General features: G+C 37.2%; 2 protein-coding genes across 32 annotated transcripts in view; one reads left to right on the plus strand and one right to left on the minus strand.

Annotated features, from left to right (window-relative positions):
• Positions 1-22,919, minus strand: part of LOC124957951 — a 112,294-nt gene extending 89,375 nt beyond the window's left edge. For 4 of the 24 annotated variants that reach the window (XR_007103783.1, XR_007103782.1, XR_007103781.1 and 1 more), the window contains exons 1-2: positions 15,660-17,064; positions 2,704-2,882 (exon numbers count right to left, since the gene is read on the minus strand). Coding sequence is in view for 5 of the 24 variants with exons in the window: in XM_047515553.1 (XP_047371509.1) it covers positions 2,704-2,882; positions 15,660-15,864 (384 nt within the window). In the remaining 19 variants the exon portion in view is untranslated. The other 20 variants (XR_007103792.1, XM_047515552.1, XM_047515550.1 and 17 more) reach the window with 16 other exon arrangements.
• LOC124957950 (DNA helicase MCM9-like) lies at positions 4,989-26,180 on the plus strand. Of its 8 annotated transcripts, none has more exons than XM_047515542.1 (15): positions 16,039-16,819; positions 16,994-19,134; positions 23,299-23,404; positions 23,483-23,624; positions 23,693-23,854; positions 23,932-24,057; positions 24,129-24,235; positions 24,312-24,528; positions 24,630-24,705; positions 24,799-24,956; positions 25,063-25,442; positions 25,534-25,599; positions 25,684-25,743; positions 25,800-25,951; positions 26,039-26,180. In XM_047515542.1, exons 2-15 carry the CDS (start codon positions 19,050-19,052, stop codon positions 26,089-26,091), a joined length of 1,890 nt encoding a protein of 629 aa, XP_047371498.1. In that variant the 5' UTR covers positions 16,039-16,819; positions 16,994-19,049; the 3' UTR covers positions 26,092-26,180. The 8 variants fall into 8 exon arrangements, with proteins under 8 accessions (XP_047371504.1, XP_047371498.1, XP_047371499.1 ...); XM_047515543.1 differs by having other exon boundaries at positions 25,833-25,951; XM_047515541.1 differs by having other exon boundaries at positions 16,043-16,819; positions 25,534-25,743; positions 25,833-25,951.
• Positions 26,181-26,296: the final 116 nt, after the last annotated feature.

Below are 26,296 nucleotides of genomic sequence, written 5' to 3' on the forward strand. Positions count from 1 at the left end.
CAATCCTCGTAGTTTCTTTAATGCTACAGAATGAAGTTAAATTTCATAGTTAAAGAGTAGAAGAGATCGACAACTGATCGAGTCCGTCGCTCCACGTTAAAAACGAATCGAGAAACGAATCTAAAAACGAAACGAGAAAACTAAAAAGCTCGCTACGTATAAAACTTTCTTAAATATGCCGTAATATTACGTTGAGAGTTATTAAGATCATATTTAAAAATCAAGAGTAAAAATGCTCTCTCTCTTTCTCTCTCTCTTTCTCGTATTTAAATACATTATACGATTGTTTCAACGAGTTATATTCTGTAGTAGTAAATATTTAATACGTTATATACACTGGAAATACCAAGTAGATAAGAACTCTAAAGAATTTTAATCTCGGCAAGGAAAGAAGAGAACCATTCGAAGGATCGCCAATGGGGCCTCAGTAGTCTGAATTTAAAGATAGTTCATCGCGATTACCCTCTTCAATTCTGCGCCAAGGGAAATACCATAAAAAACACTATCAAATCTCTAATCAAGAAGTTTCGAGGAGCACGAAGTTCCGAGAGGAAAAGAGGGTAAAGATCGAGAGAACGAGTAAGAACGAGACAGCGAGTTTAGCTTCGACGAAGAAGAGAAGCAAATCAACAGGGAAACAACGAGAGAGAGAAAGAGAGAAAGAGAGAGAGAGAGAGAGAGAGAGAGAGAGAGAGAGAGAGAGAGAGAGAGAGAGAGAGAGAGAGAAAATGTTACAGAGAAAAGCACCTGAGTAGTCTGTAAGCCCGATTTAACACGAAAACATGTTACTCCTTTTGTTACACAATATCATGTCTACGTTTTCTTTAATGAAGTATTTAAACTTGCGAATATATATATATATATATATATATATATATATATATATATTTCTCTCGTATCAGAATAATATAACGAGTTATAATGAATAATGTGATAATTTAAAATTGCCTATTATTATCTCTGAAGAACGAAAGTCTAAGGATAAACCGATCGTATTAATTTGAAAATCGACATCATTCGGCGAATCGAATGTTTTCAACGATAAATTATTTTTCTTGAGTCTCCTCGGCGTAGATAATTAGATTTATTAAGTCGGTCCTGTTTACACGAAGCCTTGGGCGCGTGATTTATTGAAGAGGACCCTTCACTGAGAAAACGTCGTTGGAAGAGGACGGGAGAAGGCGCTTGTTACGAAGATTATGAGGTGAATTCTCTCTCTCTCTCTCTCTCTCTCTCATTCTCTCTCTCTCTCTCTCTCTCTCATTCTCTCTCTCTCTCTCTCTCTCTCTCTCTCTCTCTCTCTCTGTATTTCATTCGCCCGCTACTGCTGCCACCGCCCGTCCCACCAACCACCCTCATCCTCCACTAACTCTTCTCGTCCTTCCTCCCTACGTCACTCCGTTTAATCAACTTCAATAAGCCTACTCCTGTAAGTAGACTAATCTCACGTTGAAGGGAAGCTAACGTTCTCTCGAACATTATGCCGAAATTTCTACAGAGAGATTGGAGAGTAGAAAAACGATCAAAACATTTATTATATTTTCGTTGATTTTCTTGTATTGACTGCAAAATACGAACTTTAATAATCTCGAAATATTATTAATCGTTCGTCGTTCTTACACAATTCGAACATCCAACGGGAATATTAATGTTCGCTTATCAAACGCAGCCCGCACTATTAAAACAGGCTAAACGTCCGATCGGGATTCTCACGATAAAAGGGAGAAGAAAAAAATGGTACGAGTTAACGGGGTTATAGAAAAAGTGCATCCTCCTTTGTCCAAAGTAAAATCGCTTGATTCAAAGCGTGGCAAGTGAATAAGGGTTAATAGTGTGGGAAACACGGTAGGTAATGGAAGCGAGTCCGTTTAAGCGATGAGCGCACCAAAGTTATCTGACGAGCTAAACCTAAAATCTCCCTCATAAAAGTGGTAAGGAACCCCTGTTTGGGAAACAATGGTGCTGCTACTGGAATCTCTGGATGGTCCGTAAAAGTTCAGTCGAGCCGCGATGCAAAGAGAGAGAGAGAGAGAGAGAGAGATAGAGAGAGAGAGAGAGATAGGGAGGAAAGGAGGGAGGGAGGGAGGAAGAAAACGGTAAAGGGCAGGGTAAGAGAGAGAAAGAGATAGTACGAGAAAAAGAAAAAAAGGGAGAGAGAAATAGAAGGAAAGACGAACGAAGAGATTGGACAGAGAAAACGAGAGGATTCGGTTTGAACCTCTGTGAAAGCCATCCAATAAATATCGTCGCTCGTTATTAGCGTTTTAATTCAGCCAACTGAAGGTAACTTAATCCGCGTAGCTGCGGAGTAGTTCAGAGAACGTTGGGGTACGGAGGATTGTGGAGAAAATTCTAACCCATCGAGAGACCAACCGGCTGAAGCAGAGAGCACAAATTAAAAACTTCGAGAACGCTGCTCTATTCGGCGCATTAGTATGCACGAAGTCGGCCTTTTAGTATGCATAAATGCGTAGAATAAATCATATAAAAGCTATGGAATTTGACAACTTAGGGAATCCCTCAGCAATACATTTTTTACTGCTTTCAACATGCACAAATGTTATTTTTTTTAATGATCTTCTCAGTGCATATTTCAAAATGGCTATATGTCGACTAATCAAAAACATCAAAATATATCTTTTTTTTAAATAAATAATGTACAGAATAGTATCATTTTAATGAACGAATGATGAACAAACTTACCACTTTGTCGGCCAATTTTCGCACTCGACATGGTAGATACACCGTTTGCCCAACGAAACCCGTAACATTTGGAGCAGTCGGCTCGAAAATGGGCAAATCCGTGCCGACGGAATCGTTAGTAGCATCGTTGACGTTCCGACGAGAATTTCCTTTGGACACTTCGCGTATATGAGCAGGTTCTGAAACAAAATGGTTCCTCGGTCCTACATTCCGACGTCTTAATATCACAGAAATGAAGGTTAAAAGGTGCGCACTGATCGTTAGTTTCAAACGGAAATGCAAAGAGAATTTCCGGGGAATTCGAAAGCTTCCTCCCACCATATATGTGTTACATAATCTCTAAGAGTTTCTAGAACGCAGTCATCGAACTCCGGTCTCATTCAAATGGCTGTCGGTCTATTCGGATCGCTCTCTCGTTAGTATACCTTCGAGCGGTCTCTCCATCATCATCGATCATCATCAGCGTGAGCGACGATACCATTGGTGTTTGACAGGGATTGATTCGAAAGGAAAGTTGGTAATAAAACCTGAGAGACTGTGACTTCGCTAATATACTTGAGAAAGTGACGCGCCAGCCTATAACTTTTTTTTTTTTTTCCTTTGCTTACATTTTCAGAGTAGCTACACACGAGTTTTGCATCGATGAAGCGTAAAATCGAAAACAGAAGGTTAGAGAGAGAGAGAGAGGGGGGGGAGGAGAGTGAGTGAGAGAGAGAGAGAGTGAGTGAGAGAGAGAGAGAGAGAGAGAGGGAGGTTTTATCGCCGGACGATATTTCTACGCATATTAACACTTTCGCACTCGATCGATTAACGATTAAAAATAACGAGGAAAAAACGATACAGAAAAAAAAATAAGAGAGAGAGAGAGAGAGAGAAAGAGAGAGAGAAAGAGAGAGAAAGAAAAAGAGAGAGAGAGAGAGAGACTGGAAATCTCGCGAACGCGTGTAACATTTGGTAATATCCGACAAATACAAGCAGGTAAATCCTCATACGTCAAGTGAGAATGCACGTTCGCTGAATTGTCAAACGAACCTGCGCAGAACGATATACTGACATCGTAATTTACTGGATCGACCATTTCGCATAAACAACATCCTTCATCCAACGCGTAGTCGCACGCCCATCCGACTATTCCTCTTCCCCCACGACGTGAATTCGCGCGAACGTTCTCGCAAACATGCATACGGAGAGAAACGCGCAGAGAGAAAGGGAAAGAGAGATAGATAGATAGAGAGAGAGAGAGAGAGAGAGAGAGAGAGAGAGAGAGAGAGAGAGAGTGAGAGAGAGAGAGAAATCCTGCCGACTCTTCGCAGAGTCTCCTGGCGCACAGATAACGCCCGTATACGCATCCACTAATCGCGTTATACAAATGACTAAAATTCACCCTTGAGCCTGGCGTTACCACGAACCTGAATTCCATGAAAGTTCTTGCAACGCTCCCGATAACGTTAGATTAATCGACAGAAAGCTACCGCTATCGTGAATGGAAATGAAATATATTTCGCGCGTATGTAATATAATTCATCTAACAAATCGCCTTTCCTTTACGTACAAACACATGCATACGTACGTATAGTATACAGGTGTATACATTTTGTAGGTTACGTGCTTTAAATCTTAACTTTGTTACGTCGTCTTTCTGACACACTTTACTAAAAATTCTTCTTATTCCAAAGAAGTAAACAAAAAAACCAAAACAAAAGAAATATTTCAGGTTTCTCGGTATCTTTTGAAACGAAAGGGAGAAAACAAAAAAGAGAGATATAAAGAAGGAGAAAAGATGAAGAAAAGGATAATATCGTTTTTATCTCTTGTACAAAAAAAAAAGAAAAAAAAAAAAGGAAGAAGGAAAAAAGAAAGACAGAAAAGAAAAAAGAAGGTATTATCTTGGCATTTCTCTTTCCGTCGACATATTTCTCTGGCGCCTCATTCTCTCTCTCCCTCTCTCTCTCTCTCTCTCTCTCTCTCTATCTATCTATCTCTCTCTCTCTCTATCTCTCTCTCTCTCAGTGGCGTCCTTTTAGAGTACGATACAGGCGCTACACGAGAAAACGCCGTACTGCAGGATGACGAATGGCATCTAAATCCATGGTTCCTACGTATAGAACGAGGGAAGAGCAAGAATAAATTTCGGTTCGGGTAACGAGTAACGACGCGTGTCCAAGTTTCGTTTCGTGCACGGGCGCACGCGCGCGCACACACGCACGCACCAATACGATTGCCATGTTCAAAGGGAATTAAGGAAGAGCGAATTAGGTGACTTCGAGTACGTATCTTCGTCGAACGTAAAACTCAAATAAAAATCTTTATGAGTTATTCGAGTTAACCCGCATTCGCGGAAACCGCGAAACCACCCTTTCGAAGTGTAGTACGCACGTTCCGCCAATATTTTCCCCGAGTCCGCCGAGATTCGACAGCCTTAAACCACCGCCGCGTAATTTCTCCCCATTTCCTGACGCACGAAACAATACGAACGAAAGTTTACGGCTCCGCTGGACCACCGAGAGTATCATACATTTTCGACGTCCCGCTCGTAAACTGTGGTCGCGCGCTACCAGTCGCCAGGCCGCCGCGACGCGATACGCTGTGAGACGAACCGTCGACCAACTCGTTCGATCTTTAAATTTAACCATTTAACATGAGAAAATCATACTTGTGATAGATATAAAAACTAGGATGGAACGATAAAAATCAATATTTTTGAGAGACTTTAACGTGATAATGTTACGAGTAATCTTTTCTTAATTACGCGTACATACATTTTTCATACCTCAAGGATCTATTTCTATAATTTGTACATTTATTTTAACGCTTAGCTGATTATTAATGTTTTCGAATTGTTTAAAAATGACGAAAATACGTCACGTTTAATAACGTCACGAAAGGTTCGCACAAATTGAGTATAGACTTGCTCGAACAAATACCAGAAACTTGTGGAAGCTTCCTAGAAGTCAAGAAGACGAAGAAAGCCAGATGGAATTTCCAAGAAGACGATCGCGAAATACTCTTCACGCTCGACAAATGGCAGCATTCTCGACTCATAGTGCGTGTTCGACACGTGTGCGTTTCTCTTGTCTACACGTATGTGAACTTTTTCTTTCAATCTATCTCTATCTCTCACATTTATTGTCTATATTCTAAAAACTCTCAGTTGAAAATTATAAACTGATAGATTCTGATGAGTCTCGATTAAAACTATAAGTAGATATCATAGATCTCTCATTTCTAATGTATCAAACTAGAGTACTTTATTTAGAATTATTTTCCAGCTGTCTATAATACACCTATCGTAGTAAAAATGCTCATATAAACATGGTCCAACTTTGTAGAAAAATATTTTTAATCCGTCTGAAAGGTACTCTTATATTTTGTAAGAAGGAAAGAACGAAAAACAAAAAAAAAAGGACGAAAAGAAACTATTTTCTCCATGAATCTGCCGCAAAAAGCAGGTGTCTCACGTAGAATTTGTCGGTAAGAAGGGACGAAAGACGATGGTGAAACGATGCTAGGTTAAAAGGCGACGCGGAGCGCTCTTAAAGGCTCGATCGTGCTCAAGGAAAGGATGGAAAAAGGAGAGATGGTAGAACGAAATAGGGGATGGCGCTAATAAAACTGGACTAAAGCCGGTCTCTCCAACTTTTGAGAAATGGCGAATAAAGGAAGAAATGCGAGAAACAAAAGCGGAAACGGGAGTTGCAAAACGGAAACGGAGAAGAGAAAGATGAGATGTAGAGGGAAGAAGTTTCTCTTCTCGACCCGAAGGAATTCCTCCTTCTTCTTCTCTTTCTTTTACCATCTCTCTTCTTCTCTTTTACCATCTCTCTCTCTCTTTTACCATCTCTCTCTCTCTTTTTTTCTTTCTCTCTCCCTCTCTCTCCCTCCCTCTATCTCTCTCTCCCCCTCTCTTACCCCTCACTTCTTTCGGCTCTGTAAAAATCTACGGTGCAGCATTGACTCGCGTCTGTGCATATACCCTTCTGTGCACATACCCTCGTGTATGTGTGTTTGTAAACGAACGCTCTGGCAGTGTATGTATGTACATACGTGTAAAAGAAATCCACGACCAAGAAGAGAAGAACGATCCACACATGGTTACCGAGAAGTTATGAGAACGTTTGTTCCACCGTAGGAAAAAAGAAAAAGGAAAAGGAAAGGAAAGGAAGTGCTATAAAGAGAGGAAACTAAATGCGAAAATGGTGCAAGAAAAGGAAGAAAAACTGAAATATCGTTCCTTCTTGATACGCTCTGAGAATTCGACTCGATATCAGCTATTTCCGATTTTATAAGGTTCACCTCGACGAGATGTAAAGTATATATCTATATATTCCTTTCGATGTTGCATGACTGGCAAACAAGTACCAAAGATCAAACGCATATAGATGGAATCTGACAGAGTAAACTTTATGCACACATATATGGACAAGATTTGCTGGGATTGAGTGGTTTTATATATATATATATATATATATATATATATATATATATATACATATATATATATATATATTATTTACAATAGACAAAGAAAAAAGATATCATCGTGAACCAAACGATCCTACTAGACCGAAAAATTTTCTCCTCTATGTTCCCACGCTTTATTGAAAAAACCGAATATAACAGCATCGAAGTTCGTAATTTGCGATTCTAGCGGAAGTGCGTTGAATCGAGTCGAAAGTTCAATCTCATCTCTGTCGGCATTTCAACCGATATTTTGTTCTGAGCTCTTATACCTTGCCACGAGATGGATTTTTCCGATTCAACTTCTATATTGACCAGAAATAGCGCTCTATCGAAGCCGTACTTAGACCGACTACTACAGATTTAATTATCACACGATAAAACTTATGAATACTCCTCGTCGAGAGAGGTCAATTAAAAAAAAAAAAAAAAAAAAAAAAAAAAAAAAAAAGAGATAAATTGAAAAGAAACGCTAAAGATTTTTGCTCACCTTTGCTTTTTAAACTTAAACTACGCTTTTTAATCATTAATACAATTGTTAGTTGAGTAATGAATTCGGTAGAAAAAAAAAATATCTGGCTAGTTTAGTCGTCGTTGAACGCAGTTTGTCGAGATAAAAGGCCGAGATGATTTTGTACATACATACATACATACATGCCCCATTGTTGAAACTTCAATAGGAATTCACTTAACAAAAATCGAAAAGTTTACCGATCGTAAAGCGTCACTACTTTTTAAAAACCATATCAAAGCTTTCAATCTCCAAAATGCAGTGTGAAAATATCCGTTGAATTTTGAATATCCATTGTGACGTCACTTGAGTTGAACGATTCTCCCTCTATGTCCTATCTCCTCTCTATCCACCAGCACTTTAATATAAACGAAAAATGTATTACAACGTACGATTACGAATGCAGATATGTATGTACGTTCGTGAGCATAGTGTAGTATTCTTTTTCCTTCGTTGAATTTGACTAAATCCAAAGTTACATTTATTGAAACAGTTATTGGATTGAAATTACTTCCCATGATTGACGATGATTATCACTAATAAAACTTACTTCGAATTAATTATAAATAAATCGATCGGTTTAACGTAATGATCTATAGATCGAAAACTATTTCTTTATTATTATATATAATAATTATTCATTATTTACAAAAATAATATTAAATATACCAGTAGTAAAAGAAGAACGATTACAAGTTTTATTAAATTCGTAGATTTTATTATTGAACGTGTAAAAAATGTATACTATCTCTCACATCATTTAAAGTGTCTTATTAAAAAAGAAAAAAACGGAGAGAAATATCGTTTTATTACATCAGAGAATCAGTGTGTGTGTGTGTGTGTGTGTGTGTGAGAGAGAGAGAGAGAGAGAGGGAGAGAAACATATCTGGAAAAACAGATACACGAATCTGTCATCGCGTGTCAAGAGAAAAAAGTAGCCATTTATCAACGGAGTTTTTAATGTGAGAAAATGTTCTAAATGTCCTAGACGAAAGGGAGCTAAACACTCTTGTATGTTCGTGTGCGTCACAAATATCATTAAAGCAAAGAATTATTCGTATTAACAACGAAGTAAATTCAAAGGAAAATTTGAAATTCAGATGATTATTTCCGAATTAGTGAGGAATTCATATACCTTAAATTTACACAAATTCACGAAATCAAAGTCGTCTACCACGATGGCATGAAATTCTATCGAGTCGTTGACGACGTCAGAAGTTCGGCGAATGCATTGTAACTATCGTCTGTACTTCGTCCGAACTATGTATATACACAAACGTTAGATGTATAATATGTATGCGTGCATATGCGTAAGTAAATTTATGTACGCGACGAAGTTCTGATTTACCATGAAACGTTTCTTGTCGAGCAAGTAGGAAAGCAAGCAACATCTAAATAAGTGTTCATGGAATTTGCCATTACTTAATAGTTCGAAAATTGTTAAACACCAGATTTTAAAACAAAAAGTGACATCTGTTTCAAGTCAATGCGATGTATAAAATGAATCGTAAGAATTCCAACGAATCATTTTTGAAAAGATTTGTTTTTTAATATCGTTAAATGAAAAATCGAGATTTTACCAATTCAAATCTAGTAAAATCAGATTATCAAAGGTGACATATGAAACAGAAGAGGAAGAGCTGTTCGGGAACGCTCGAGAAAGGTAGTGAATCATTCTATGAGTATAAATTAGCTTACTCTAGCAACTCCGGTTAATTAATTACACTAAATTGTCCTAAGAGTAAATAACTGCCGGCACCTAGGGCAGTCTTCTCTCTCTCCCTCTCTCTCTCTCTCTCTCTCCCTCTCTCTCTCTCTCTCTCTCTCTCTCTCTCTCTCTCTCTCTCTCTCTCTCTCTCTCTTTGTCGTTCCTCTTCTCGCCAGAGACCGCGTGATGCGTTTCCGGAAGACAAGCTACGTTCCCGTTTTGTTTTCGGTCGGACCGTTTAGGATTTGAGCATTGTCTCTTGGCAGGGAATTATAATGGTGACGACAAAGACGACGTTACTGTATCCTAAAATGACTTTGAAGTATTTTCTTCTGATTCATACATATATCCCATTAATAAAAATATTCAGAGAAACTTTGCAAGTATAATCGTTGATATAATTAATTAACAATAAGAAGCACCTTCTTTTTAAATGCAATTGATCATATTAAAGGAATCTTTACATAAAAGAATATAAAATAAAAGAGCTCTCGGACTTAGGTTCGAACCATACGTTCGATCTGTATATGCTAATAAATCTTAAGACTTCGTCCAAACACGCTCCGTTTAACACACTGCTTTTGTCCGGACGAATAAGTCTACAAGCAGGGCCGAAGTTTCAAATACACCACCATATACATAGCACGTCTGTTCTTCGTACTTTATCTCGTAGGCCATCTCTAAATGCAGAACGTGTTTTGCGTCGGATCTCCTTCGACCACTTAGATACGATTATTCGTTTGAATGGAATGCTCGAGAGTTCGTGCCAAGTAGAGTTATAATCGTTTATATTTCTCTTTTAATCCGCGGATCACGATTGCACAGATAACTAATCCGCTTTTAAATGAATCTAATGATAACATTTCAATAAGGAAACAAAAAAGGGAACACCGAAGCGTTACGAAAGCATTCTCAATCTTTAATAAATGCTGACCTCATACAACAGCACGTTGGCCACGAGCAAACGCGATCGAATCGTAAACATTTACATCGCTAGAAACAGATGTTTAGTTCGCAGACCGATACAACCGCTGCTCTCGGTTCAAGAAACCAATTAAAACACAATCGTATTTTCGAAAGTACGTAAAGTGATACTCAACCGGAAATAATAATCGAATGATACTCTGTCATATATTTTCATTATCGATTAAACTAAAACGCTAATTTAATTGTAGAAATCATACTATTTTGAAATCATTATTATATTCGTAAAAAGGAATCGCGCCCGTCGTAAAAAGTGAGAACGCGAAATAAAAAGTTGTATTGCGATGTCAGATAATTTTTTCATCGGCACAGATTTAACTGGAACATTCGTACATTTTGATACATTCGAAACTATACGGAATATGTAAGGACGCATATGTGAACTTTATGGCACCACGTGCGTACCATAAAGAGCGAGGGTTCCTCGAAAAAACACAGCGACAAAGAAAGCCGTGTAGGTGTCGCGGTCACTGATATTTAACTTTATATACCTACACGTGGTCCGTTTCGAAAATAAATACATTCAGAAATAAAACGGTGTATCGATCGGTCCCCATTCTTAACATTCGGCCGACATTCTTCAAGGTTTTTATTCTCATCAACGTATTTTACATTCGCTTTAGTTCCTTGAAATCTTTACGTTCTTAGCAAGAAACGTGTGCGTAGGAAGATATACGCGTAATATCTTAAAAATAGAAAAAAAAAAAAAAAGTAATATCGATTTTGTGGCTTTTAACGAAACAGACAGTACAAGGACCAAAGTCGTGACACGAAGATTCGTAAAAGGAACGACGTTTGTACGCCTCATAGCTAATGCAATATAGAAGTCGAAAAGCGAAAGAGAAGTCCACGAGCTCTCTACGGATGTGCATTTAATTTCTCTTTACAAATCCAGACAATTACACGGTAATTGTTAATAACACTCGCAATTTGCGTTACGGGCCAGTGCGCTGCTTTTAAACTCTCGTTCATACGTTTAATTTATCTCTATTTTGTATATCTGAGATGGGAACACGTATTTCTACGTGGAAAATAGGACACATGCGGCAAGAATATTTTTGACGATTCATAGACGTTTGGTCGGAAACTCTGAACGTTCGTATTAAAGAGTAAACGAAGACTAAGGAAGAAAAGGAAAAAGAAAGAAAAAAAAAAAAAAAAAAGAAAAAAAAAGAGAAGAAAAAAGGAAAATTCGCGTACCAACCTGAAAGAATGGTGCCGGGCAGCAACGCACAGAAGCTCAAGTACGTAAGCAACACTCGCCAACACTCCTGACGTGCCTTTTGGCAAGAGTCCAACTTTTTCTTACTCGGTAGGCCACTGATTCTTGGCCCCTTCATCTTGCACGGTGCCGCATACTTTTCGTTCCAGCCTTGTACATACACGCACGCACGTTTACGCACACGACTCGTTTAAAAGGAACTTCGATAATGTCCCACGGTAATACCTTCTACCCCTTCTTTTTCTTCTCCTCTTCTATCCTCGCACGAGAAACGCGAAATTGTGTAATAATATCGAAGCACGTGCTTCGAAGACGCTACATTCGTGAACATAATTTCGTCTTCCCTTTTCCTCTTTCTTTCGATCCATCGCGAAACTTGTTAACATTTTTAACTTTATGCGTATTTCAAAAGCATCGTCGTTGAATCTCCATGGATATGTATCTTCGTGCGCATTCGTAGAGAGTCTGAACGGAACAGTTCTTGTAACCTAGTAACAAAGTTACTACAAAGCTTTTGTCGGTAAACAATCTTGTCTTGTAAACAATCCTAGGTGTTCTCTCAATGTTTTCGATCGTACAAAAACACACTACAGTACACGAATTAGATACAATAATATTGTCACCGTGAATATCCCCATTGTTTTCGTCTCGACGAAGATACTCCAATCTATTTTCGATTTTCGTTCCATTCTCCAAAATAATCCTGTCGACTGCGTTACGGTTCACTGTAAATACGTAATTTTGGACGATCGTTCGATTACTCGTTTTAATCGAAAAATCTAATCGCAATTCACTAATTACCAACTAATTTCTCAGCGCTCGAAGGAATTTCGAATAGCTATCGATTCTTTTATTCGCTTTGCCAGTATAACGATGTATCGAATGAAGAGCCATGGAAAATTATTTGGTTTCTTTCTCTCTCTCTCTCTCTCTCTCTCTCTCTCTCTCTCTCTCTCTCTCTCTCTCTCTCTCTCTCTCCCTTTCTCTCTTATCTATCTATCTATCTATCTATCTATTCTGGTATATATTTCTTCGAGGGCACAACGTTAAATTGAACGTGTAGAATGTTCGTCGTGATACGATAGAATCCATTTCGCGCGCGATTGCCGTCGTAAAGGATGGTCTTTTCACTGACATACCGCGCTTCCTTCGCTTACCTACATTCAGTGGATAAAAGAAATACCTAACACGCTATGCGTTGAATTATCGATCGCCGAGATCGATTTGAGGCCATTGGAGAAGGACTATTTTTAAAGAAAAACGAATCATACGAATATCGAACCTCGAAAGAGTTCTTCGAATTTTTGCCGCCTTTTCAAAGAAAAGTTCCTCAAAGTATCGTTGAGGCGAAGGGAAAAAGAATCACGAAGGTTAATTCCAATTAGCGTGGTTCGAAAAAAAAAACTAACGAAAAAAGCTCTCTTTCTTTTTCTCTTTCTCTCTCTCTCTCTCTCTCCCTCTCTCTCTCTCTCTCTCTCTTTCTCTATCTATATCTAGCTTTCTTTTTCAAAGATCTCGAATTCAAAGTATAAAAGTCTCGGGCCACAAATTAAAGCCCTTAAACGCGTAACTCTCCGTTGTAAAGTGGCACCGTTTAACGATGCTTCCCTTTCGTCTTTTTCCTCAGACCCGAAGCTTTTCGAAGAGGCATGAATTTGTGTTTGTAAAAAGTGACGTTTGCTTGATTTTTTGACGCGTCGCGTAAAGAGTCGAGTCGGTGGAAACTAAAGAGAAGGAAGAAGAGAGAAAGAGACATCAACTGGAAACAATGACAACGTTGATGCGAGACGAGACTCGCAAATTATCCCCGAAAGGTATTATTAATTAATCCCCTTGTTAAGCTACGGAGCGAGAGAAAGACGATGAGGGGTTGCCTCGTGTGCCACTGAAGTGCCATTTTCAAGGGTTCCGTTAAGGGTAGAAGAGCAGAGGGTTGAAACGTGCGTGCCTACCGTCTAACAGTGTGAAAGTCGTTCCAAGTAGATACATAAATCTCTAGAAGCTGTTGGTATGCGTGAACGTCGGTTATCTTGTTTTGGAATAAGGAGATGTTTCGAAGCGAATTAAAATCCAAACGCACAGGTGCACGTTCTTCAGTTAACGCATCGGTTATTTGCAAGATCGTAAGGGAAAATAAAGATCGTAACAATATGTAAAATTAATCTATATCTTCTTGACGAACCCCACTTGAATCGAAGAAATATTTTGATTTTAATGTTGTCCAAACGATAACATTATACGAGCGTCTTTGGACAAACATAGTATCGCGTTTCTGTGCCAGGGACCGTCACAAACTGTCAAATTTCTTGTAGTTCCTCGCTCGCAAGCTATTTATAACGAAAGTGTACGAACGGAGCTGCGACGAGTGCACACGATGCAAGTCTTAACTATGTCTTTCTCTCTCTCTCTCTCTCTCTCTCTCTCTCTCTCTCTCTCCCTCTTTCTCTTTCTCTCTTGGATTCTCTAGTCACCTCCCACACTCTCTTTACTTTTTTTCGCTCAACGCAGTAGCACCGGTACTGGCAAAAACAGAAGCACCCGCAACGAAACCAGCAAAGCCCTTCTGTCCTAGGATATACATAATCACCAAAGTTAATTAAGGTTTTGGAGATGAAAGAGAGCGAAGAATAGAAACGAAAATGGTGCGACGAGAAGCTTAAGTACTGGCACGAGAAAGAGGAAAATAACTCGAGCTAGAACGATTTTGAAAATGCGTACATCCACAGTCTCTAAGATATCTAGAAAGATGTCGTCAGTTTGCTTTATGGATTTCGTCGAGCCCTTAATCGGTGAACCAATTTTCAAGAGAATACGACTATCTCTTTGTCCTTTTTCCATTTCTCGATTCTAGTTCATTTCACGAATGTACGACATTCCTTTCTTTTTGATTCTTTTTGATTCTTTTCGATTTCCTTCTTTCTTCTCGAAATGCACCTGCGACCAGGCAAGAAGAAACTGATTACGTTTAATCGAGCATAATCTTCCTCGCCGTTTCAATATTTTTTCATTCAGATTCCACGCTCGACAAATTTCTTAAATATTCTTACTTCGTCGACGAACGAAAGGAACTAAAATGAAAAACGTTAAAAAAATTATAGTTTTTTGTTTTTTTTTTGAGCGTCGATCACAAATACAACGTGCAAAATGGTGAACGAGAGTGGGAAGTTAAAGCGTCGATCAATTTAAACGTGACACCGTTGGTGAAAGGGAAAAGTTCCGTGACGACCGTTTGCAATTTCGAAAACAGCACAAAGCCATAAAGCTTGCTATGTCGTTTATGCAATTTATTGTTGCTTTCTACTTCAGAAATGCGAAAGCACTCGGCCAATGGACTACGGCTTACGTTCCTTCTCTCTATTTCTCTCTCCCTCCCTCTCTCTTTCTTTCTCTCTCTTTCTCTCTCTCTCTCTCTCTCCTCTCTCTCTCTCTCTCTCTCTCTCTTTCTCTCTCCCTCTTTTTTCTTCTCTTTTTCTCTCTTCCTGTCGGTATGCACCTTGCTACTTATTACGTCATAACTTGCAGTCTCGACGTGAAATTGATTTATCGCCTAGTAGATTTTCTTTCAGTGCGCGCGCACAACATTCAGCGATATAAAATTGCGAATGCACGCGAAGAGAAACAGTAAGCACGATGGATGACATGATATCGCGATGCAAGCACGACTCACTTCATTCTCTGTTACGACAACATAAGGTACTCCGTTCTTTTTGTACGACATTTTCTTCCTGTATATTGTACAACATAGTGTCTCAAAAAAAATACGAACATTTGAGGTTTAAAACTAATCTACTGAATATCTTATCCGATTCATATATTTAGATATTTGTAGAAAAAGAAGCTAGTTAGTAAGAAAAATGAGCAAAGCAATTTTCTTCTACCTTAACCAAGGTCGTCTAGCATTTCCTTAATAATTTTTTCCGTATAATTTTGATAAAATAAAGTTCCATGGAACAATAAAACTTCTCCGAGAAAACAGATTTCGAAGGGAGTCGAAATAGAGGAAAAATATAATTGAGGAAAAAGAAAGAGAAAAAACAGAAAGAAAAAGAACTATTTGGATATCGATGGAATACCATTTACACATTGGGCACACGTAATTCGGGCGTACGAATTTCGTTGCTCTCTTTTCCAACGCCAACCCATGCTTCTCGTCCTAGTCCGATCTTTTGCATAACCGTTTTCCAGCGAATACGCTTCGACACAAACGTATTTGTTCAAAGGACGACTGTTGCATCGTGCCACCCATTTTCCACCTCGTTGCCACTCTCTTCCAACCATTCCCTGTACCCCGTCGTCCTGCTATTCGTTCTTCCGGTTTCCACTCTCTCCATCCTTTTCTCTTTCTCTCCACTATTCCCTGAGAGCCTCTCTAGAGTACCCCTGCGATTGGTTTTTCGTGTTTCCCAATTCCTCCCCCATCCTCGAAATCCTAATTTCTCGTTTTTTATTCTCCGTCTCTTCTTCTCTTTCCATCCTTCTCTCTTTCTCTCTCGAGCATTCGATACAACTGGCCTATATCGGTCGGCACTAGGCCACTCTTTCTCCCTCCTACCTTCTTTCTCGTCATCCGACGAGAAACGAAATGGCCCTTTCGTGCGATAACAGAGAAAATCCCAACGTTGCTCTTACCCTCGCCGAGCCCTGATTTTCAATTTTGCTCGCGTGGGACTTCGAAATTTGGCACGTTTTCGACGATCCCGTGGCGGATGAACAAAATTTCTATTCCACCTCAAAAGTACCTTTTAAATTATGGCACGTATATTAACTCCGATGTTATTTAATGAAACTTCGAGTACTTTATTATTTCATTGAACAATGGCGAAATATTCATTCTCTTTTAAATCTTCAATATGATAAGAGATTGCTTAAAAACAACGTCGAGAGAATATTTTAAACATCTAACAAAAGGAGAATGAATAAATAAACGATCGAAGAGGAACACCTCCGTGGAAAAGTACGCGTGAGGTTGCCAGGAGCAACGCAACGCGCTCAGAGCTAATAAATTCGCAAAGCTCGTCTACAAATTCGTCCACGCGGCCTCTCTCTAACAATAACCTTCGGCAAAACGGTGATGTCGTCGACAGTGACACTCTTGAAGAACCTCAAAGTGTTAACATGTAACGGCTTAATCGTTGTATATAAGCGAGTTGCATATTTGCAAACTTCGATCGATTTCTCGACGTTCACCTCTAACTTTCTTATCGTTGATTTCATAAAATAAAATTTGTCAAAGGTACGGTAAAAACGCAATGGCAAAAAGTTATCGAACGAAATTGAAATCGGTCGGTAGCCTCTAATCAATCCATCGTATATGTCGTTCCAAAAGTCCTTTCAAAAGATCAATACGATTGTCTTTCTTTTCCTTCGTTCGTTCGTTCCTTGCTTCTTTTATTCTTTCTATTTTTAGACGCGGCACGCGCGAACATCTTACGTAGAGCTTGGCATTCCTTCGATCACAACTCAAATTAAGATATCCCTCAAGCGCTGAACAACTTTCTCCTACTTAATTACCTTCGCACGTAATTCACAGAAGACTCACGTGCTCTTATCACTGTACATAGAAACTCTGTGAAAATCACTGATCCCTTGATAGAGAAGACACTCTTAGAAGTTTCGAAACGCCGAAGAAGTATATCGAAAACTAAAGGCAGGAGGAGGACGTCGTACTAAGATCCGCCGGTCGTTCGTGATGGATCTACGCGTCTCTCTAACAATAAACTAAGACAAAACGACGAAGACGAAGAGTCAGGAGGATGTCGTTTCGTCGTCTGTGGCGAAGATCGCGAAGAACAAGAAGAAGATGAGAAGATGGAGTAAGAGGAGGAAAAAGAGGTGGTAGTAAGGAGGAAGGAGAAGCAAGAGAAGGAGGAGAAAGAGGAATTAGAGGACACGAAAAAGAAGACGTGGGTTCGAGCGTGTAGGGGCCGCACGCGTTACAAAACAGTCTAACGGACTCTAACGCACTATGCGTGCAAAAGGAGGCACGCTATTAGTACGGCGAGCTACTGCTCTCTCTCTCTCTCTCCCCTCTCCCTCCCAATGTAACCCACTCGAGACACTCATCGAATGCATGTACACGTGCACGTGTACGTACACTCATACACCATCTTATGGTACGGTGTCATCTTATCGTGAGTTTTTTATGCGATCCTGCACGCGCGTGGAAACCGAAAGGATCGACTCACGTTGCAAGGGGAGCTTTGTGGACGGAAACCGTGTAGTGTATGCCCCCGGCCAATAACACATGCCTGTTATTTTCATTGGAGATGAGCCAAATATGAATGAAAGACGTTCCTAAAGAAAATCATACTCATTTCACTTTTTTAGTTGGACACGCTGCGAAAGCCAATTTACTTTTAGTTTACGCTTTTTCCTCTTTCTCAAATTGAGCCAGCAAATTTGTATATTCGAAGATGATTGTATAATATCGAAATGATTACATATGGGAATAGCTTATTTTCTGTAATCTTGTGGATAAATAAAGACAACGAGATCAGGATATCTCACTTTCGTGGAAAAGAAGAAAAATAAAACCCTAGGAATGTGTCCACATTATGTATCTCAAATACAATAAGAGTTTCGAATCTCGCGGGAACTTTTGCCGGATCATCTATGCGATACTACTAACGGAATAAAGAGAAGAAGAAAGAGTGGGAGGGTCAGAGTGGAGACGCGGGATATTATGCAGATAAAATATTCATGGCCATTGGAATCCTCGATCGGATCCGCCTTTATTTTTCGGGATGAATAGAAATGGTGCCACCCTCGTTGACCCGTGGCCCGCAATTCTTTTCCAACCAACGACAATGAGACGAAAAAAGGTAGAGAGAATGAGAGAAAGAGAAAGAGAGAGAATGAGTGAGTGAGGGAGGGAGAGAAAGAGAGAGATCGAGAAAAAGAGAAGTGGAAAGAGAAAAACAGAGAAAGAAACGCGCACGCGTGAAAGAGGCCAAATCACACGCGTCTCTTGCATCGTATTATCCTTTGTGAGTATTATCGACTATACGAATCTAACTAAACTCGAAGTTGTCCATCCAACGAAAAACTATTTTATTTTCTTTTTTTATTATTATATATTATATATCCCCAACGTGATAACTTTTAAAAAAGTAAAACTTCGTTAAAAGTTAATCGATCGGATGATACACCCATTGCAAAAAGTGTTCTTTTTCTTTTTAAATTCACCTTTCTACTTTATAATGTACATATGTCGAACAATGACGATGAAGACAAAAAAATTAACCAGATTTAATGTCGAGACCTGGTGAATTTAATTACCGTTTCAATGTGTACCCTCCTTTCTTTAATGATAACGGATGCTTTTTATTAAATTCATGAATTACGCTAGTGGGGATTGACTCGATCATGGAATATAAGTTCCGCATGATTAATTATAAAAAACTTAAAACTCATTAAGAAAGTAACAAAGTTTTTATTAAGGGCTCTTCTCGATCGACATTCTTATGAGGACAAAAAAAATATATTTTCGACCGAGGATCATGAACAAGAGGTTCACAAAGTTTCTTAAAACCAAGGGCACTCTTAAAGGTAATTTTAAGGCTTTAAAAACAAGAAAAAAAAAAAGGAAAAATATTTACAACGAATAAAAATCATCGTTGCCAATAAGATCGTTCGCGCCATCAGAAAATTTCTAAACCTTCGATATTTTTCTAAAGTCCAAAGAATATTAGCGAATGATGGATGTGTTTTCACGCGTACGCGCGTTGGCCGGTATTGCCTTTGCAATTTTCAGAGGCCCTACTTCGAGCCCTTTCAAAGTTGAGGTGGTCGCCAGGCGCGTCGAACTATCCGCGAGATATCGATGTGAAAAATGATACGAGAGTTCCGTTCGCCGTAATGCCATCCCGTTCTATTTTCGCTATCGGCACATATAATGTTACATGGGAAAAGCTTAAAACGTCAGTCACGTAGCGATGGACGACGGAAGAATTTGACGCAAAACGACTATATTCCTCGAAGTAATGGGAAGAAGCTTAACGATATATCGAAGAAGAAATCCCTATTTTATATACGCCAACTTCTTTTTCTTGCGATTCTCCTACCTTCTTTTCCTTCTCTTTCTCCTCTTCTTTTCATATTTAAAACTCTGCATTTTTCGCAAAAAAAAATATAAATATAAAACTTTCTTTTACGTAGCAGCTAATTATATCGCATGCCTTGTAACAAGCGTATCTCATTATCGTGATATAATTAGAAAAGCTCTGTAAGTCGTCAGTGAAAATCTTAATACCACGTGAGTGCATTCCTAGGTTAACGACGTTGATTCATTTCCCGCCTCTCTCTCTCTCTCTCTCTCTCTCTCTCTCTCTCTCTCTCTCTCTCTCTCTTTCTTTTTTTCTTTTACATATACTCTCTGACCGACAATCAATAGCGTTATTGTTTCCCTAATTGGACAAATATTTACTCCTTCGCTCTCTCATTTTCTCACTCTCGGTTCCTTTCTCTTTCGTATTTAAGAATTTGCCAACGTAAACGAGATAGTGTATATGAGCTACCTTATGATACGTGTGTACATATATATATGTATATATATGTATACATATATATATATATATATCATGTATACATATATATATATATCATGACACACATACAGAGTGATAGATACTAATTTCAAGTTATACATTTCGTTCGAAAATATTTTATTATTAAAATATATTCAGAATAATCCTTACGTATCTTTATCGCGATTAAACGCGATCAGTTACAGAATAAATAATTTTCGATGAGTTAAATCACAATTTCCAAAATGTATCTGCATATCAAAAAGGTCTGTGTTAATAATTAGTCTGTTTTAAAGGTACCCGCGATAATGTTTACGTTTAGAAGGGAAAACTTGAAGGGGCAACTTGAAAATGGTACATAATATATTACAAAAATTTTTTTTCATTGAAGTAAACAATAAATATTTAACATACAAAAATTATCTGCTCCTACTTTTCTATTCTCTTTTTTAAGCTCACAATAAAATGAGAAATGGTGAAACGAGTTACATAGATGCGTTAAGAACACAGTTTTAAGAGAATTGGTATGTTCGTAAGCGTTTACGCTCCAGGTAGTAGTCACATCCAGTCCAAAGCAAGACTCAAGTTAGAGGCCACACATAGGAACACTTCGTGGTAATCCTTTGATTACAGCCTGTTTCGAGAGTTAGGTGAATCACGAGGAAACGCGTAAGATGATATTCCTGAATGGAAGGGCCGGAAGCCGAAGCCGTCCTTCATAAGGGAGGAGAATACACGATGTCGCGCGCGCAAGAGAGAGAAGGGGGAGAGAGGGAGGAGAGATAGAGACAAACATCGTAGTACACACCGACTACCGGTTACCGCTTGATACGCTGTATATACGACTCTCGAGCTCGGCGTAACACATCCGGTGTGTAGTGGTAACGAAATACACAGTAACACTATATCCGAGATATTCATCCACGGCATGACGTTACAAGCTGAATACCCGCTTGCTCATAATATGCATCCAAAGGTATCGCGTGGCATCCAAATTAATCCTGGTCTTGAGAAGCCCGCAGATATAATCAAAGGTCTTCGACATCCGATTGACGATTAGTGATTTCTCTCTAAAGCAAATTTCCGCTTTCCCCATAGTAACGTACAAACTTTACTAAAATTATATTAGTACACATTATCAGTATATATTGTCTATTCTCTGATAATCTAAATACTTGCCACTTGTCACACAATGACATTATAGAAACCGAGTAAAAAGAAAGAAAAAAGGAATTAGAAATTTTCAAAGGTCACAAAATTCATCGTGAAATACATTCAATCGAAATCACACGCACGAATGACCATACGGAAGCACCATAAAGCTAATGATCCCTAAGTGATCCGTACCACGACGACATGATGACTGTTGTGCCAGAGAGGATGGGATTACGAGCAACGAACGGAATGGAACGGTACATCCCATCATTATCCAATGATCCGACATCTCTTTACCGACGGTACGAACCACACCTCTGTGCACACGATCGTTTCCCGCATGGAACAATTCGATTCCTAACTAGGTTTTTTAATTCAAACTTTGCTATCTCTCACGAACCTATTAACATTGATATGAACATGTCAGGATATGAACGCAATACTATTACCGTATATCAGTCAAACTACAGCAGCCGCAAGATCATTGTATTGGTCGTTTATCAAGTTCTAAAGCGTCGCATACTGATGGATAGACATATACCTGGATCACCCGTTAAATAAGATTTGCTATACTATAGATCGTCATCAGCCATGTGATCGAGTACCTCGACTGAGTAAACCAACCACCGAAAGAAATTATTTGCGGTTAGACGCATATCATATTCAACTTCGAAATACGAAGACTTTGTTGGAACAAACGACGATGTAGCACTATCTATGTAAGCGTATCAGTCTCTTTTATTGATGTAATTGGATATCCATCTACACGAAACTCAGAAAAGATCAATATATAGTAGCGTGCAAATGTGAGAAAATTATTTCTAAGATCTTATCGAATTTACACGAATCTAAGCAATCTTGTAATTGTGAGAGAAAATACATTTATTATTATCACAATTGAATGAGAAGTTACCACGAAAAAGTCGAACTTGAATACCTAACCCTTATTATTTAACGTTACATAAGCTATATAACGTTATATTGCACGTACCTACGAGGAAGAAGTAGTTTCAGGCGGAACGAGAGCGTTTGCCGCGTGTTTTCCGGCCATTCGTCATTTTTAGAGGTCGGCTTTCGGTCGATGAGGTATTAAATTATATTTCACCACAGTGATTAACGATCTAGAGATGTATTATTAAACCTTAGAGCAAGCCGGGACATAAAATTCTTATGAGAGAGAAATGGTCAAACCCTTATTCTCATCTCCATCACCTTCTATTCTTCTTATTTTGTCTTTTTGCATTTGTTTTAACACATATGTGCTTATGTGCATTTATAAGTCATGTACGTTTACACTTATACACATCATTTGTTAATAACACGTAATACGATGTAATATTTCGAATAAAATTGATCAATAATTTATGTATAATCGTCAAAGGAAAAATAAAATTGTAAAACATATCAAATGAATAATCTACAATATACATACGAAAGAATCAAATAAAAATTGAACTTCTTTTCTTTATAAGATTTTATATAATATAAATTGATGTATTTAACTTACCTCTCTCTTGTTATACGGTCTCTTCAAAAATACATAAGAACATCTTTCGAAGTCACCATAAATAATCACCAAAATTTTCTTCAAAATTGTTCGTAGCAGAAGAAGCTCGAAGATATCTACGTCGTAACAGTTGAAGAACTACACATTTTCAAATTAAACAAATGAAATAAAAAGTATTTGCGCATGCGCAATAAGTTCCCAATACGCGATCTTGTTGTTTTCATACATATAAGATAATGAACAATAACTTACATATTGTTTTAAATTGATTTATGAGATATTTGTAAATTAGATATTTTTATATTTTTCACAGCATAATAATTTTTTTTAATATTTAATATAACAATTTGTATGTTCTTAAAAGTAAAGTGAAAATCTTATTAAATTCAACTGTGGCGCTGCTGTCGCAGTCTATAGAATACATGCACGTGTTCTAAGTTTCTTATAAGATATAAATAAAACGATATTTATCCATTCGATAAATATTGTTTTATTTTTAAATATTTATTGGTATATTTCTTTCAGAACCCTTAGCAATGTTGCAAGATTATTTAATAAACCATTATTCATCTCGATTAGAACAAATATTAAATGCTGTGGAAGAATATGCGCATTATCCGATTTATGTGAAGTAAAAACTATATTATATTTTTAATTAAATATTTCTTATTATTATATGATTTTGGAAACGTTCAAAATATTTTTGCAGTTTTGTATCTTTATTTGAAGCTGATCCTGAAATTGCACAAAAAATCTTGCGCTATCCTAGATATTATTTACCTTTATGTGATGAAGCAGCAATTGAAGCTCAAGAAAAAATAGCCAAAGCACAACAAGTTGTAAAGAAATTGGTAATTATATACTTGAATATTTTATGTTGAAATGTTTCATATTTTATCCATATTATACATATGGCTAGGTTCATATCAGAATTACTGCTGTTCCTATAACAATGCAACACGGACAGATTGGTGAACTAGTTTGTACAAGTGGAATCACAGTTAGAACGTCTCAACCTTCTATCATAAAACTTAAAAAAAAATTCAAATGTAAAAAGTGTCAATATGTATCTATAATCAAGGTAGCTTTTTGTTTGTTAGATAAATTTCATGTAATTCACATTATACTAAATCAAATGAACAATATTTTATTTCTTAGTTTGAATGGGAACGACATATGTTTCAAAGTATTAAGGAATGTCAAGCATGTCATGCGAAGAAGATAGAAACTTTGACAAATTTAGAACCAGATGATTGTTCTGATTATCAGGAAATAAAAATTCAAGTAAGTTCATAATCAATAAGAAAATTAATGTTTTCATTTTACATTCTTATTTTCAATATTTTATTTAATAGGAACAAAATCAAAAGGATACAAACAAGTCTTATATGGTTGGACTACAAATAATTTTATTGGATGATTTAGTTGATAAATGCAGGCCAGGAGATAGTTTAGAGATTAGGTATTTTTTTTTTGTATTTATAAATAATATTGATAAAAGCCAATATTGTTTGACCACATATTTTCTATATATGAAGTGGAGTAGTTGTACGTAAATGGGGAACTTTATCAGCTGGACGGCAGGCAGAAGCAACAACACTAATGATAGCGAATAGTATTTCAATACGTCGTAAAATAACTGACATTACATTTTCCAATCAAGAAATGCAAGACATTTTTAAAAGTTATTGGCAGCAACATGAAAATGATCCTTTGGTTGGAAGAGATAATATACTTGCATCAATTTGTCCTCAAGTATACAAATTGAATACATTCTAAGTAGAATATTATAAAGTGCACAGAATATCATGATTTGTTAAAATAAGATACAATTGTCTATTTCTCTCTTTCCTCAGCTATATGGAATGTATACAGTAAAATTAGCATTAGCTGTTGTTTTAGCTGGTGGTGTATCAAAAACAAATGAATCAGGTGATTTTGTATAACATAATTAAAAAATTCATAGAATTAAATGAAGATAAACTTTTTCAAACAGAACATAATAAATTTTATAAAAATGTATAGGTACACGTGTCAGAGGTGAGCCACATCTTCTTATGATTGGTGATCCCGGAACTGGGAAGTCTCAATTACTTCGTACTGCCTCTAGATTATCAACAACATCTGTTCTTACAACTGGTATTGGCACAACTGCAGCTGGTCTTACAGCTGCTGCTGTCAAAGTGAGTTTACACATTTCAACAACATTTATAGTTGTTAGATATTATAAGTTTCAAAAAAATATTACATAAGATATTAAATAAAATAAAAATATTATTAAAATTATAGGATACAGATGGTTGGCATTTAGAAGGTGGTGCTTTGGTATTAGCTGATGGAGGTGTTTGTTGCATTGATGAATTTAATACAATGAGTTCTCATGACAGAGCATGTGTGCATGAAGCTATGGAACAACAAACAATATCAATTGCCAAAGCAGGTTTAGTGAGTACTCTAAATTCTCGATGTACAGTTATTGCTGCTATTAATCCAGATGGAGGACAATTTGTAGATGGTGAAGAATGGAAAACACGTTTGGGAAATCCCCTTTTATCACGATTTGACCTAATCCTTCTTCTCAAAGACAATAAAAATCCAGAATGGGATAAAATGACATCTGATCATATTTTAAAAGCGGCTTATGAATTTAATGATACAGAAGCTCAAACGTAATAAAATACTTTAAATTAGTACTTTACTTTAAGAAAATATTATAACTTTAAAACAATTTTAACATACGCACTAAATTATTATTTTCAGAGATACAATGCAACATATAGATTCTGTAAAATTAGAAGGATTATGGACGGAAGAAAGTTTACGCGAGTATTTAGCACATGTACATACATTGAAACCAATTCTTACACTAGAAGCAGAAAAAGTTCTTAGTGCAACTTATCTTTACCATAGATCGAATCCAGAAAGAAGAGCGGAACGAACTACCGTACGACTTTTAGATAGCTTGATCAGGTAATACATAATTTATAGGAAAATAAGAGTTATATACTAAAATTTGTATAATGTAGATTAGCTGAAGGTCATGCAAGATTAATGTGTAGATCAGAGGTACAACTTATGGATGCTATAATTGCAGCAGATTTAACTGGTATTCTTAGAAGTAATATGGGAATTGGATGCCCTTTTCCTACTAATCCAAAATACACATATCATTGCAGAGGTAAATTTCATATAATGTGATACAATCATAATAACACAGATTAATTTTGTAGTTACGAATATTAAAATATTTTATGAACAATTGTAGGAAAGGAGATATTGAAAACTCTTGATTTGCAAATACTAAAATCATTCCTATAATGTATTAAATGCATATTAAATAACGAATTTATGAATGTGATTTTGATGACGCTTTTATATTTTTAGTCTGACATTTTATATTTAATTTTCTAACACAAATATATACATTTAATTATTATTCGATTAATTTATATCTTTAAAATTTTAAGTGTTATAATAAAATACAATAATTCAAGGCAGAATCATAAGCATATTAGTTCAGCAA

The sequence above is a fragment of the Vespa velutina genome, chromosome 2 (assembly GCF_912470025.1).
Source record: "Vespa velutina chromosome 2, iVesVel2.1, whole genome shotgun sequence".
Taxonomy (NCBI): domain Eukaryota; kingdom Metazoa; phylum Arthropoda; class Insecta; order Hymenoptera; family Vespidae; genus Vespa; species Vespa velutina.